At 30.4% G+C, this 14638-nt stretch overlaps 1 protein-coding gene across 2 annotated transcripts in view; it reads left to right on the top strand.

Moving 5' to 3' along the window:
- Positions 1–549: 549 nt before the first annotated feature.
- The window catches only part of LOC106060391 (zinc carboxypeptidase-like), a 30912-nt gene continuing 16823 nt past the window's right edge, over positions 550–14638 (top strand). The window contains exons 1-2 of one of the 2 annotated variants that reach the window (XM_056011396.1): positions 550–642; positions 14237–14323. In XM_056011396.1, the coding sequence (XP_055867371.1) occupies positions 14238–14323 (86 nt within the window). In that variant the 5' untranslated portion in view covers positions 550–642; position 14237. Of the gene's footprint in view, positions 643–11983; positions 12115–14236; positions 14324–14638 lie in introns of those variants that run through there. The other variant, XM_056011395.1, reaches the window with a different exon arrangement.

Here is a 14638-nt window from a genome sequence, read left to right as displayed (position 1 = left end):
CATACCAACAAGAGAAACTAATCATTCAATATTCACAAATATGGCTAAATTTGTTGCGTTTAGTCCCCTTAGAGGATTGTTAATGCTTTTTCTCCCTCAAGCATTCTCCGATCAAATTAATGCTTTGAAAAATTATTTAAATTATTTTTAAAAATGCCCAAAATAGTCAATTAATTATTGATAATTAATTATTTTGTTTGATATCGAATAAGTGAAATAACTTGTACATTATTGATAAATATATTTAAAGGGCGGAGTTCTTCCCCTTTTGATAAGCTTTGTTGTTTTTTTTAATACTTTTTAATATTTTGCTTGTTACTTTGGTAATTTTTGTAGCTCTGGTGAAAACGCAGCCAAAGCGTCTCCTTCACTTTTTCCGTCACGTCTCCGCCACTGCATTGCTTCCAAAAATCGAAGTCATCTGTTTGTTTGCTGTACGTGTGAAACATTTACTAACGTAACACTGAGTCCAGAGAGAACACACAAAAAAAGTTTGATCAATGACAGAACATCTCGTCACGTGACGCTTTCGATGTGCTACGTCAACCCAAAGCGATGTAACTCTAACAATATAAAAAGATAAGACTCAGTATGACCATCTCTGTTAGGTGCCGGTCCAGACTGGTCCATTGTCCTCCTGACGTAAGTTGTTAATTTAGCTCATTATAAGTACACAGGAATAACAAAATATCCCCTGGTGCTGAATTGAACTATCTCTCTATCACGTTCAACACAAGACGTGACGTTATACACAATAGTAAAATGTCTTAACATGCACGCAAAGGGGAATAACTTTAATGGCAACTTTTTGTTTTATTCTTGCAACAAAAAAAGCTGTCTAGATAAAGATAGTTCTTCTTTCATAAAGATAGTTCTTCTTGCGACAAAATAGCTTGCTAGATAAAGATAATTATTCCTGCGCAAAATAGCTAGATAGATAAAGATAGTTGCAGCCAAAAATAAAATGATCGCAAAATATAAATAGATATTGTTATGACTTTGCCATGCGCACCGCCATCCAAGCTAGTGCAGAAAGAAGGTGCGCACTATCTGTGACTAAACAAGTCGGATGTTGACATTAGGAGACAAACGATTTCCGCCCAAGTAGATAGCCAATATGGAGATGCTGTACTCAAGGCAGATGCCCTTTGTGTTTGTCATGTCTCCATGTAAATAAATGTCTATGTCTCGTTGAGTTGCCTCCCTTCAGTTATTAGAATATTGTGCGACAAAAAAGCTGGTTAGATATAGATAGTTACTTCTGTAAAAAAAAGCTGGGCAGATAAAGTTTGTTATCTATATTATAAAGTAGAATGTGAGGGGTATGTATGTATGTTACTTATAGTAGGTAGTTCGATAAAAAATTCAAACTCACAATATACTAATAAAACCTATATGGTTGAATAGGGATTGAAAAAATATTTCCAACCATATTAAATTTATCATTGTATGACAAGTGGAAGGGGAGATATTAATTTTTATTTGAGAGGGGGAAAGTCTTGATTTTTTAGATCCATGTCATTTCTGTTCACTACCGGAAGTTGAATCAAACTGGGAAATAGGTCAAGAGTATTTTTTTGTTTGTGCTGCCAATTTATCTAATTTTGTGACAAGAATGATCCTCAATTTTTTTCTAATTTTGTTTTGAGTTTCTCTTTATTGCATGTAACATTGAATCAATTTTGAATGTATTGATAGGATTAATAATTATTATTTAAAGAAATATAAGTGTACTCTTAATGAATATATAGTAAAACACTATTTGTAATTGAAAAGTACTTATATTTGTTAAAAATTCATTTTGAAAGATTTAAATCTTGAAAGAGAATTTTTTTTTTATTTAAGTGTCTGGTATCTATACTTTTAAAGTATGAATTAATTATTATGCTGAAAATATTATTTAAAAAATTGAAAAGTAATGCTTTGATTTTAAGTAATTTTTGAAGAATGAAGTAAATAATTTTTAAATCTATATCAAATCTGCAACACAAGTTAATGAAGAACATAATTAATATTATGAAAAGAATAGATGCATTCTAAATATTAATACCTAATGCATGATTTTATATAAGAAAATGTCTAGATATTCTATTTTATGGGTTGATTATTAATCAAAATAGATTTTTTTTATTGCAACAAATGTTTGTTGTTGTTTTTTTGGAAATAAAATAGCATATTTACAATCATAACAGACATCAGCAAATCAATCAAATAAAATTAAAATACATTTAAGGAAATGTAAAATAGTATCACAATTAAAGAATAATTATAATCTCAACATCATCCATAATTCCATAATTTTTCTAATAGGCTATGGGTAATCTCACAGATTCTTAGATTATTTGCTGTTGTAAACAATATATTTTCTTTAAGAATAGGCACACCAACATCTTTCAAAGCAGCTTTTATTTCATTTGCCATTTCATTTCTTGCTCATCTGTCCACACTAAATTAATTAATCCATAATAATTTCCCCACATCTTTTTCTTGGTAAACAAAAAGAAAATTTATCTCTTGCTCATCTCTTTTTTAGTGCAAAGATAATGCAAGCGTTGTTGCCATTGACTTTTGTCTTACCATCTAAAAATAGCCATTTTAGCATTTGGTGCTTTTCATGATAATAAATTAAAAAACCTAAGATTCTTTCAGCCCAAGTATTGTGGTGAAGCACATTTTTTTATGCATACTAATGGGCCTGATAAATCCCTTTGTAATGAGAAACTCATTAATATGCCCAGTGTAGACTGAGGTATAGTTTGATTTAAAAATTGAGTGGAGTTTACTAACAGTAGAGATATCATGATTTGATAATTAATTTAGAGGACAACTAAAAGCATTAATCTGAGAGTTAAATAGAAACTCTGGTGCATCTAGCAATTTTTAATGCAGTGTAAAGTGTCCTTGATGTTTCACCTAAATGTGAAAAACAAACCTTAGTATTGCCTTTAAAAATGTAATTCAATTTCTTATATTTTTGTATTTAACAATAATATATATATATATATTTTAATCAAAAAATCTTAAAATTAATAGTAATAAAATATAATAATAATAATAGTAAAAAAAAATTATAGTGAAATAATAATAACCTAACTAGAGTAGTTGATAATTATATGATGCAAACAAAGCTTAAATTCTATGAACATTACCAATGACTAGTGGTACAAACTTATTTAAAAGATAACTAAGAATTTTTTAAAATTGTATAGATTACATTAAATCATATATTGTATTGAATTGGAATAATTAGAAAATTATTTAACCTTATGTAAAAATAATTAATTTTATATTTAGATTAATCAATTGCTTTTAAAAAGAAATTATTCAAATCATAGATGGTTATAAATAGGGGGCCGATTGAGATGGATTTAAATACGTACTGACAGTGATGGATGTATATATGTTTTAGCAAAGCTCTTGTTTTCATGGATAATTTTGTTTCTGCCAACTTGTCCAAAAATATATTGTTCAGTGCTGAAAAATGTCAACTATCGATAATTGGTCACATATTTGAGTGAATCGAGAGGACTTCACTCGAAGACGTTTTTCTAATTAAATCTGATTGAAAATATGCTTCTAAGTTATCAATTACGAATCTTTAAGTAATTACCCAGATGAGCCTCTTTTAAAAAGGATGAAACACGGATTATTTCAATTGACAAACATAAAAACAAAAATATGCAGTCATTTGATCTTCATTTTAATAAAAACAAGCCAACACTGGAATAATCGGGACATGCCATTTGAAAATATTAACATTCTAGAGCACATTGAGCACAAATTTTGTACAAAAAAAAATAAAAATGTAATTTTACTATGAAATTCAAAATACCAACGTTTATGGACCTATGCAGGTTTTATATGAAAAATGGAATACTACTTCCGGTGTTTATACGCGGATTTCGAACTCACTACTTATAGACATCAAAACCGCTTGACCAATCTTGATAAAACTTGGCAGGAATGTTTCTTGGGTACCAACTTAGACCTTAGTGTATGTATTGTAGCCCTAAAACAAACGTAAGACCCTAAAAATAGGTAGTTCGATAAAAAATTCAAACTCACAATATACTAATAAAACCTATATGGTTGAATAGGGCTTGAAAAAATATTTCCAACCATATTAAATTTATCATTGTATGACAAGTGGAAGGGGAGATATTAATTTTTATTTGAGAGGGGGAAAGTCTTGATTTTTTAGATCCATGTCATTTCTGTTCACTACCGGAAGTTGAATCAAACTGGGAAATAGGTCAAGAGTATTTTTTTTGTTTGTGCTGCCAATTTATCTAATTTTGTGACAAGAATGATCCTCAATTTTTTTCTAATTTTGTTTTGAGTTTCTCTTTATTGCATGTAACATTGAATCAATTTTGAATGTATTGATAGGATTAATAATTATTATTTAAAGAAATATAAGTGTACTCTTAATGAATATATAGTAAAACACTATTTGTAATTGAAAAGTACTTATGTTTGTTAAAAATTCATTTTGAAAGATTTAAATCTTGAAAGAGAATTTTTTTTTTTATTTAAGTGTCTGGTATCTATACTTTTAAAGTATGAATTAATTATTATGCTGAAAATATTATTTAAAAAATTGAAAAGTAATGCTTTGATTTTAAGTAATTTTTGAAGAATGAAGTAAATTATTTTTAAATCTATATCAAATTTGCAACACAAGTTAATGAAGAACATAATTAATATTATGAAAAGAATAGATGCATTCTAAATATTAATACCTAATGCATGATTTTATATAAGAAAATGTCTAGATATTCTATTTTATGGGTTGATTATTAATCAAAATAGATTTTTTTTATTGCAACAAATGTTTGTCGTTGTTTTTTGGGAAATAAAATAGCATATTTACAATCATAACAGACATCAGCAAATCAATCAAATAAAATTAAAATACATTTAAGGAAATGTAAAATAGTATCACAATTAAAGAATAATTATAATCTCAACATCATCCATAATTCCATAATTTTTCTAATAGGCTATGGGTAATCTCACAGATTCTTAGATTATTTGCTGTTGTAAACAATATATTTTCTTTAAGAATAGGCACACCAACATCTTTCAAAGCAGCTTTTATTTCATTTGCCATTTCATTTCTTGCTCATCTGCCCACACTAAATTAATTAATCCATAATAATTTCCCCACATCTTTTTCTTGGTAAACAAAAAGAAAATTTATCTCTTGCTCATTTCTTTTTTAGTGCAAAGATAATGCAAGCGTTGTTGCCATTGACTTTTGTCTTACCATCTAAAAATAGCCATTTTAGCATTTGGTGCTTTTCATGATAATAAATTAAAAAACCTAAGATTCTTTCAGCCCAAGTATTGTGGTGAAGCACATTTTTTTATACATACTAATGGGCCTGATAAATCCCTTTGTAATGAGAAACTCATTAATATGCCCAGTGTAGACTTAGGTATAGTTTGATTTAAAAATTGAGTGGAGTTTACTAACAGTAGAGATATCATGATTTGATAATTAATTTAGAGGACAACTAAAAGCATTAATCTGAGAGTTAAATAGAAACTCTGGTGCATCTAGCAATTTTTAATGCAGTGTAAAGTGTCCTTGATGTTTCACCTAAATGTGAAAAACAAACCTTAGTATTGCCTTTAAAAATGTAATTCAATTTCTTATATTTTTGTATTTAACAATAATAGCTATATAATATTTTAATCAAAAAATCTTAAAATTAATAGTAATAAAATATAATAATAATAATAGTAAAAAAAAATTATAGTGAAATAATAATAACCTAACTAGAGTAGTTGATAATTATATGATGCAAACAAAGCTTAAATTCTATGAACATTACCAATGACTAGTGGTACAAACTTATTTAAAAGATAACTAAGAATTTTTTAAAATTGTATAGATTACATTAAATCATATATTGTATTGAATTGGAATAATTAGAAAATTATTTAACCTTATGTAAAAATAATTAATTTTATATTTAGATTAATCAATTGCTTTTAAAAAGAAATTATTCAAATCATAGATGGTTATAAATAGGGGTCCGATTGAGATGGATTTAAATACGTACTGACAGTGATGGATGTATATATGTTTTAGCAAAGCTCTTGTTTTCATGGATAATTTTGTTTCTGCCAACTTGTCCAAAAATATAGTGTTCAGTGCTAAAAAATGTCAACTATCGATAATTGGTCACATATTTGAGTGAATCGAGAGGACTTCACTCGAAGACGTTTTTCTAATTAAATCTGATTGAAAATATGCTTCTAAGTTATCAATTACGAATCTTTAAGTAATTACCCAGATGAGCCTCTTTTAAAAAGGATGAAACACGGATTATTTCAATTGACAAACATAAAAACAAAAATATGCAGTCATTTGATCTTCATTTTAATAAAAACAAGTCAACACTGGAATAATCGGGACATGCCATTTGAAAATATTAACATTCTAGAGCACATTGAGCACAAATTTTGTACAAAAAAAAAATAAAAATGTAATTTTACTATGAAATTCAAAATACCAACGTTTATGGACTTATGCAGGTTTTATATGAAAAATGGAATACTACTTCCGGTGTTTATACGCGGATTTCGAACTCACTACTAAAAAAAAATAATGTTGTCCGACTCTATTACAGCTATAGTATTTTATGGATCTAGGCCATGTCTACAATGTTGACATTAGAAAAGATAGAAAGGATTTAGACCTAGATCTAATTTTAAGAAATACACTTTGCGCAGATAGTTTTTTACTTTGACACATGAAAAGACAAAAGAAGATCCATTGATTTCATTATATAATAAAATTAACCTTCAAATTTGTGTTTCAAAAGCATTTTTTACATTAATTAGTTTCTTATATCTGTGATTACAGATTTCCTGACGAACATTCTTTCATTAGACAATACCGTAATGAATCGCGTACTAAATATTAATTCGTTTAATTGTTTACTTTATAATCCCATCCCTAGATCTAAAACTCTAATTCAACTCTAAGATGATAGAACTTCTCTTCGCACAGATAGTTTTATACTTTAATACATTAACATATTAATTAAAGTCCATTCATTTCATATTTTGATCAAATAAACATTCAAATTTGATTTTCTAAAGCTACATTCGTTTACAAAAGCTGCGAAGCCGAGTTGAGATAGGCCTAGATCTATATTCATTCATGAATCGCGTACAAAAAATTATTTCGTTTAATTGTTACTTTATAATCCCATCCCTAGATCTAAAACTCTAATTCAACACTAAGATGATAAAACTTCTCTTCGCACAGATAGTTTTATACTTTAACACATAAACATATTAATTAAAGTTCATTCACTTTTTATTTTGATCAAATAAACATTCCAATTTGGTTTTCTAAAGCTACATACATTTACGAAAGCCATGAAGCCGAGTTGAGATAGGCCTAGATCTATATTCATTCATGAATCGCGTACAAAAAATTATTTCGTTTAATTGTTACTTTATAATCCCATCCCTAGATCTAAAACTCTAATTCAACACTAAGATGATAAAACTTCTCTTCGCACAGATAGTTTTATACTTTAACACATAAACATATTAATTAAAGTTCATTCACTTTTTATTTTGATCAAATAAACATTCCAATTTGGTTTTCTAAAGCTACATACATTTACGAAAGCCATGAAGCCGAGTTGAGATAGGCCTAGATCTATATTCATTCATGAATCGCGTACTAAAAATTATTTCGTTTAATTGTTCACTTTATAATCCCATTCATTTAACAAAGCTATCGCTCTTTTCGTTTTTAATAGATAAGAATGTATCGACCTCGGGTAAACCCATTTTCGCAAAACTAATTTTATTTTCGTAACGAAAGAGAAATTACGTGAAAGGATTATTAGCTAAGTTTAACATACATCTAAATCCAATCCACTAGATTATTCAAAAGCATTTTTTACATAAATTAGTTCCTGATATCTGTGACTACAGATTTCCTGGCGAACATTATTTTATTAGACATTACCAATGGTTACACATTAACACATCTCTCTACTGAGTCTATTCCTAGGCCTAGGTCTAAAACTCTTATTGAACTCTAAGATGATAAAACTTCTTTTCGCAAAGATAGTTTTGTGCTTTAACACATAAATATACTAATTATTGTCCATTCATTTCATATTTTAATCAAATTAACATTCAAATTTGTTTTTCTAAAGCATTTTAATACATTCGTTCGCTGTTCGCTAAAGCTGCGTAGCCGTGATGAGATAGGCCTATATTCATTCATGAAAAAAGGTCACGCATGCACAGCACAGAATGAACTCTATAAAAGCCAATGTTTAACTCTAGATTAGTGTAGATTTAGATCTATGTCTACCTCAATATATACTTTATACTTTATACACATGAACATATAAAATTTAGTCTATTCATCTCAAATTTTAATGAAATATATGTAGGCCTACAAGCAAATGTTTTAATTTGAAAAAAAAAAAGATTTAAGCCTATTAGCTATTTTGATTTGATAGCTTCATTCACACAATTTTTACATTGACACATTCGCTTTACTTATTACATTATTATTTCGTTTAATTGTTTACAAAACACTCTCAGTGACTATATCAACAGTAATGCGCAAATAAAGACCCGCGGGTCGCGGGTAACATATGTCTAGTTCTTGTATAAAACAAAAGCTGGCTAGATAAAGAAAGTTACTCTTGCGACAAAATAGTTGGCTAGTTATTCTTGCATTTAAAAAAACCTGGCTAGATAAAGATAGTTCTTCTCGTAAAGAGATTGTTGTGATTATATTTTATTTGGCTCTTAAGAATTTCATAAATCTAAAATTTCTTGTTTGAGTCTGGGTCAAGTCTCCTGAATATTCTCCCTATAAGTTCCTTTTTCTTTTCTCCTTTCAAGAAAAAAAAAAGCACATAGTAATTCATGGATTCGAAATGATTAGGAATTGAATGTAACTCTCTAAACCATTTCAAATATTGCAGTAATTATTCACAGAAGTGTGATTCGAGTCAGAATTAAACGAATAAAATCTTGATGTTCTCTCTGTGTTTCTAAAATGTAGAGACTCGTTTTAAAAAAGTTCAGAATATTTATTAATTCAATTTTTTTATTGAATCCAAGCTTGACTTATTTTGAAAATCGTAGATTTTATCTCTTTGTTTAAAAAAAAATGAATTTACACCTTTAAACATCTGAATATGTGACTTCTATGTATAAAAATTAACTAATTCATTTCTAATCTGACAATGCTACATACTGAAAATCTAACTATAAATTTATTTTAAATATTTTCTTTTTAACTTTTTTTATTAAAAAAAAAATAATTTTGGCTAGAAAATGTTACTATTCAACTTGATTTATTTAGTTTTGACTTGACATGGTACTTTATGATCGACAATTCACTATTTCAAATGAAAATGTTACTGATTGACGTGAAAATATTGTACTCTTTGACGTGAATTGTTACAGTTTGAACTCTTTCTTAAAACATTTAACATTTTGATATCTTTGTAAATAAGTTTCTATTTGATCCCATTGATGGAAATGTTACTAATTAATTTCTTTATTTGACAGTTCACTAAAGTGTTACTTTTGAAAATGTTACTATTAGATTTGATTTTGTTACTATTTGACTAGAAATTTTTCCTCTCTTTTTCTTTTTCTCTCTTTTTTCTCTCCCTTTCTCTAAATTTCTCTCTTTCTCTCTCTTTCTCTCAATCTCTCTCTTTCTCTCTCTTTCTCTCAGTCTCTCTCTTTCTCTCGTTTTCTCTCTTTCTCTCTAAATGTCTCTCTCTCGTTCTCTCTTTTTCTGTAAATCTTTCTCTTTCTCTCTCTTTCTCTCTCTTTTCACTCTCTTTCTCTCTCTCACTTTCTCTCAATCTCTCTCTTTCTCTTCCTCTCTATCTTTCTCTTTCTCTCAATCTCTCAATGTCTCTCTTTACTATCTCGTTACTTTCTCTAGTGTACAAAAGAATACTTGTGCAAAGTTAAAACTTGATCTGAGACAAGGGTTAGGAGGAAAGAACGTGTTCAAACCTTTTTACCTGACAGAAAGACAGAGTGAATTGATAGAAGCTTTTTCAAAAGAAATAAACATCTTTATGCTCACCACAAATGTATCTTGAGAACCTCTGGACATCAACCTAATTCGTTATATAACTAAAGTTACGTATAGAGTTATTTGTGTAGTGATTTTGATGGCTTTTAATAAACTTACTTAAGATAAAACAAGATGGTGTATTGATTCTGCATTGATTAGCACTGAAGTGGGCAGGCGCTGAGGTGCAGGGAAGTCACTCATCTACAAAACTAAAAAAAACACTTGACTATTAGATTGGCAAGATGTATCATTAGTAATGATGATGATTAGCATCTGCATTAAACGGCATTGAACTCTATTGATTTATTGAGAGCATTTATTATACTGTGACCCAGTTCGCATATTTGAAATCTTATCTTATCTTATAATATACAGAAGTTAAAAAATTAAAATATTTCGGCATTAATGGTCCACTGCATCAGTGGATTAAAGACTTTCTGATAGGGAGAGAACAAACTGTAATAATAAATGGCTCTAAATCAACACCGATAACAGTAAACTCAGGTGTACCTCAAGGAACAGTCTTGGGTCCACTACTATTTTTAATTTACATAAATGATTTACCAAATTGCATTACTTCAGGAACAAAAGTCAGATTATTTGCAGACGATTGCATAATATATAGAACAATAAAAACAACACAAGACACAGATATTTTACAAAGAGAATTAGATGAATTACAGAAATGGGAATCGAATTGGAGCATGTCTTTCCACCCAGAAAAATGTCAGTTGTTAAGAGTAACAAAAAAACTAAAACAAATTAATTCCACTTATCTTATTCATGGCAAACCAGTAACACAGACTAAAAACGCAAAATACCTAGGTGTTATAATAAATGAAAAACTGTCATGGAATCCACATATTGATGACACTATAAAAAAATCAAACAAATCATTAGGATTTATTAAAAGAAATTTCTATAAATCAAATAAGAACATAAAACTAAAATGTTATTTAACCTTGGTTAGGCCAATAATAGAATATGCATCCTCTGTTTGGGATCCCTTAACTCAAGAAAACATTAAGAAACTAGAACAGACACAAAATAGAGCAGCGCGATTCATAACAAACGAATATTCACATTTGACTAGAGTAACACCTTTAGTAAAATCACTAAATTTAGAAAGCCTTCAGGACAGAAGACTCAAAAGTAAAGTAGCAATAATACATAAAACACTGAACCATAATCTTCAAATACAAAAACAAAATTTAATAAAATACTCTGAAAGACACAAAGATAAAGGCACATTCCTCGTCCCATATGCTAGGACAAATTTGTACAAATACTCCATCTTCCCTATTAGAGCATGGAATGGGTTGCCTGAGCTAGCCAGGAAAACCAGTGACTTGGTAGAATTTAAGTCATTGGTTAATATGCATGACTAAATGCATGACGCGTAGGACGTAATCATCTTCTTTTTTGAAGTAACGTCTGTATTATATAAGATAAGTTACTTTAAATAAATAAATAAAAAAAAAAAAACAAGAAGATGATTACGTCCTAAGCGTGTCTCTAGACAAATCTAGTCATGCATGTTAATCAATGACTTAAATTTTGCCAAGTCATTGGTTTTTCTGACTGACTCAGGCAACCCATTCCATGCTCTAATAACACTAGGAAACAAATCACGTTGAACAATTGAGTTTAAGTGTTTGATCTAGAAATTCTTATCAATGTACTTAGAAACTCACTTGATTGCAAATCGCTAGTTGGCTAGTACACATTTAAAGAAAGACTGTCCCCATAATTACACATTTTATTACTCTGCCTATGTAAAACGGACCCCTTCCTGCCCCTTCGACGATTAAAAAGTTATTATTATTATACGAAAAACGAACTAATATTCATTCTCTGTCACTACCAGAGTTGAACTTCGTTAGAGAGAAACTAAATTCATTGTAGCCTCTTTAACAGTGTCCACTGAGAAATTTTCTGGTGATGTGGCAGGTCTGCAGTAGTACTGCCCTCTGACAGGCAACGACAATGTTCTTAGGGATGTTAAGGGCCTTGAGGTCAGTTGCCATTATCCCTTCAGTCAATGGTATATTGTTATTTTAGACACCTTCCATAACCTCTTAATCGGCGATGTCAATGATTATAGCGTTGTTGTCAAAAGACAGCAGAAAAGGACGACTAAAATCATGGAGGATTCTCATAGGAATGCTTCGAGTGTGTTTGCGAGGTTAGTTATCAACAACAGGGATAGCTTCCATTGTCGTTTAATCTCTACACTTTGGTTTTCATAATTGTGATGGAATGGGTGTGTCTTTTTAGCGGATCTTAAAGTGGAAAAGTCGCTATTAGTTTTGTGTAGTCTGTCTGCCAGTCCATCCATTTAAATCGCAGAAACTAGAAAAGATATTGAAAATCCGATGTCGCGATATTTTAGATCTTGCTAAGTTCTGGTGCAGATGCTACTTTTTTGTTTTCTAGAAGCAAATGGTTTAATTTTTAAAATTAAACATGCAAGAATTTGTTTTTCATACACCATTTTTTAATGAAAAAACTTCAGGGAGATGTAATTTTCAACTAATTGGCTACATATCAAGGGTTCTCGAGTTGAAATCTCGACTCAAGCAGAAATATTGTAAAGGAAACACGAAAACCTTCTTCCAGATACCCCCCCCCCCCCCAACCACTGATATTGTTCCACAAAAGAAGTTTGGAACATTGCTATAAATATGAATGTTGCGATGTTCATAAGCAATTGAAAAACAAAACATTCCAAACACACAAAACATATCATCGTACGACTAGATCTAGTAGAATCCAAGATTTTAATTTTTTAAGGTCCAAAATTTGCCACACAGTATTTCGTGCAGTGCCTTCCGTGTACACAGGGGGCTATACTAGTCTCCCCCCCCCCCCCCCCGCAAAAAAAAAATAAATAAATAGAATAACTTGTATTTTTTTTAGCGGCCACAGAAAGATGAAAACCCACTATTAGTTTTTTGTCATCTATTGAAAAGATAATTTAAACTTTTGGGCAAAAAAGTAAATGTAATATAAGTCAGGAATCTCATTATCGATAAAAGTTTTTTCAGTTTAAAAAAAAAATGTATTACTTTATAGACATTCAAAACAAGTCCATGGCTTGAATAATCCTTGTCCATAAGCAGATCTGGTGTGGGCCGCCTCCGAGTTTGTGTGATAACACAATCTCTCTTTGTAGTTCTTTCAAAATTTGATTTTGTTTCAAATCCTGCCAAGCTATCAACAATTTTACACCATTTTTACATTATCTGCAAAACTCAATCCATGCACAACGGCATGGGTGTCATCAATGCCAGGCTGTTATCTTCGTGGTTATTGTTAGGCCTAATTATTTTGATGCCACACCCAATTATTTTGCTCCCCCCCCCACTACCCTTCTCTTATTTCAAAGAATCCATTGAGAATGTTGCCAGATAAGAGTGAGGAGTGAGGCTAATTTTGAAAATATTGAAGTAAAGCAATTGAAAGTGATAGGGGCGGCAATTAGATCTCGCTCTTTATTAATACTTGTACATGTAGCTCATACGCATTGAGTGCTAGTCACAGCTGCGAAGCTTCAACCAGCCAACTTATTCATAGCGCAAAACTCTCTCTGTGTATACTCTCTGCATTCTATTAAAAGAAAGTTAGCGTTTTTTTTGTGTGTGTTAATTTTTAATAACACAAATATATAAACTCTAGATCATGAGATATCTAGACGCGATTTTAAGCATAGTTTCTAAAACGACATCTACAATTACAAATATTGAACAGAAAAAACAACAACTTTTGAATAAGTGGCTGAGTTGCACGATCTGCTAGAACACCTATGAAAGGACCTTGAGTTCGAATCCTCACTCCATCTGAGTTCTGTTTGCTGAGCTCGTAAAGGGAGGATTCATATCTTCTCCCGGATACCCCGTCCCATTAGATCCAAATGTCAGCAAAAAAAAATATTGATTTACAGTGTACTGAGCATACCATACCATGAAAGATGCGCGCTATAATAGCAATACAAAGAAATAGTAAATGTCTCGTAAGGGTGAGAAAAAAAAGCATTTTATGTCTATAAAGAAAAAAAATTCATTTATTTCCCTCAGTTAAAACAATGTTCAAGGTGACAGTAATCGATAACTGTACCACTTCTTAATGTATTTTTAGCATGACACCGAATACTTTCTCCTTCGTCGTCCTGTTTCTTGTGGCGTCAGTCTACAGTGTTCAGTGCACACAGTTTCGCTTTGATGGGTAAGTGACGTCCCTAAGTGAGGGACACTTCCTGAGAGTATCCCTAGCTGCTACGACTAACTAACGTCCATAAATAGTCACACAAATATTAAACATTAAATATGTTACAAAAAACAAAAACGAAAAAAAAAACAACTGCTGTCCGACGAAAAAAAAAAAAGAACAACTGTTTTTGTTATGTTAAATCAAAGGCGGCCTTAGTAGTGGACTGGGCCTTGGGAGAGTGTCATATCAGGGCCATGATTATTTTTACCATGGGCTGACGGTCAGGGCCGGATTTACGGGAAGGCGGTGGGGCCCGGGACCTCCACAAGA

This window comes from Biomphalaria glabrata, chromosome 14 (genome assembly GCF_947242115.1).
Source record: "Biomphalaria glabrata chromosome 14, xgBioGlab47.1, whole genome shotgun sequence".
Taxonomy (NCBI): Eukaryota; Metazoa; Mollusca; class Gastropoda; family Planorbidae; genus Biomphalaria; species Biomphalaria glabrata.
The sequence above is the reverse complement of the archived record's forward strand: the minus strand, read 5'-3'. Positions and strand labels throughout refer to the sequence as shown.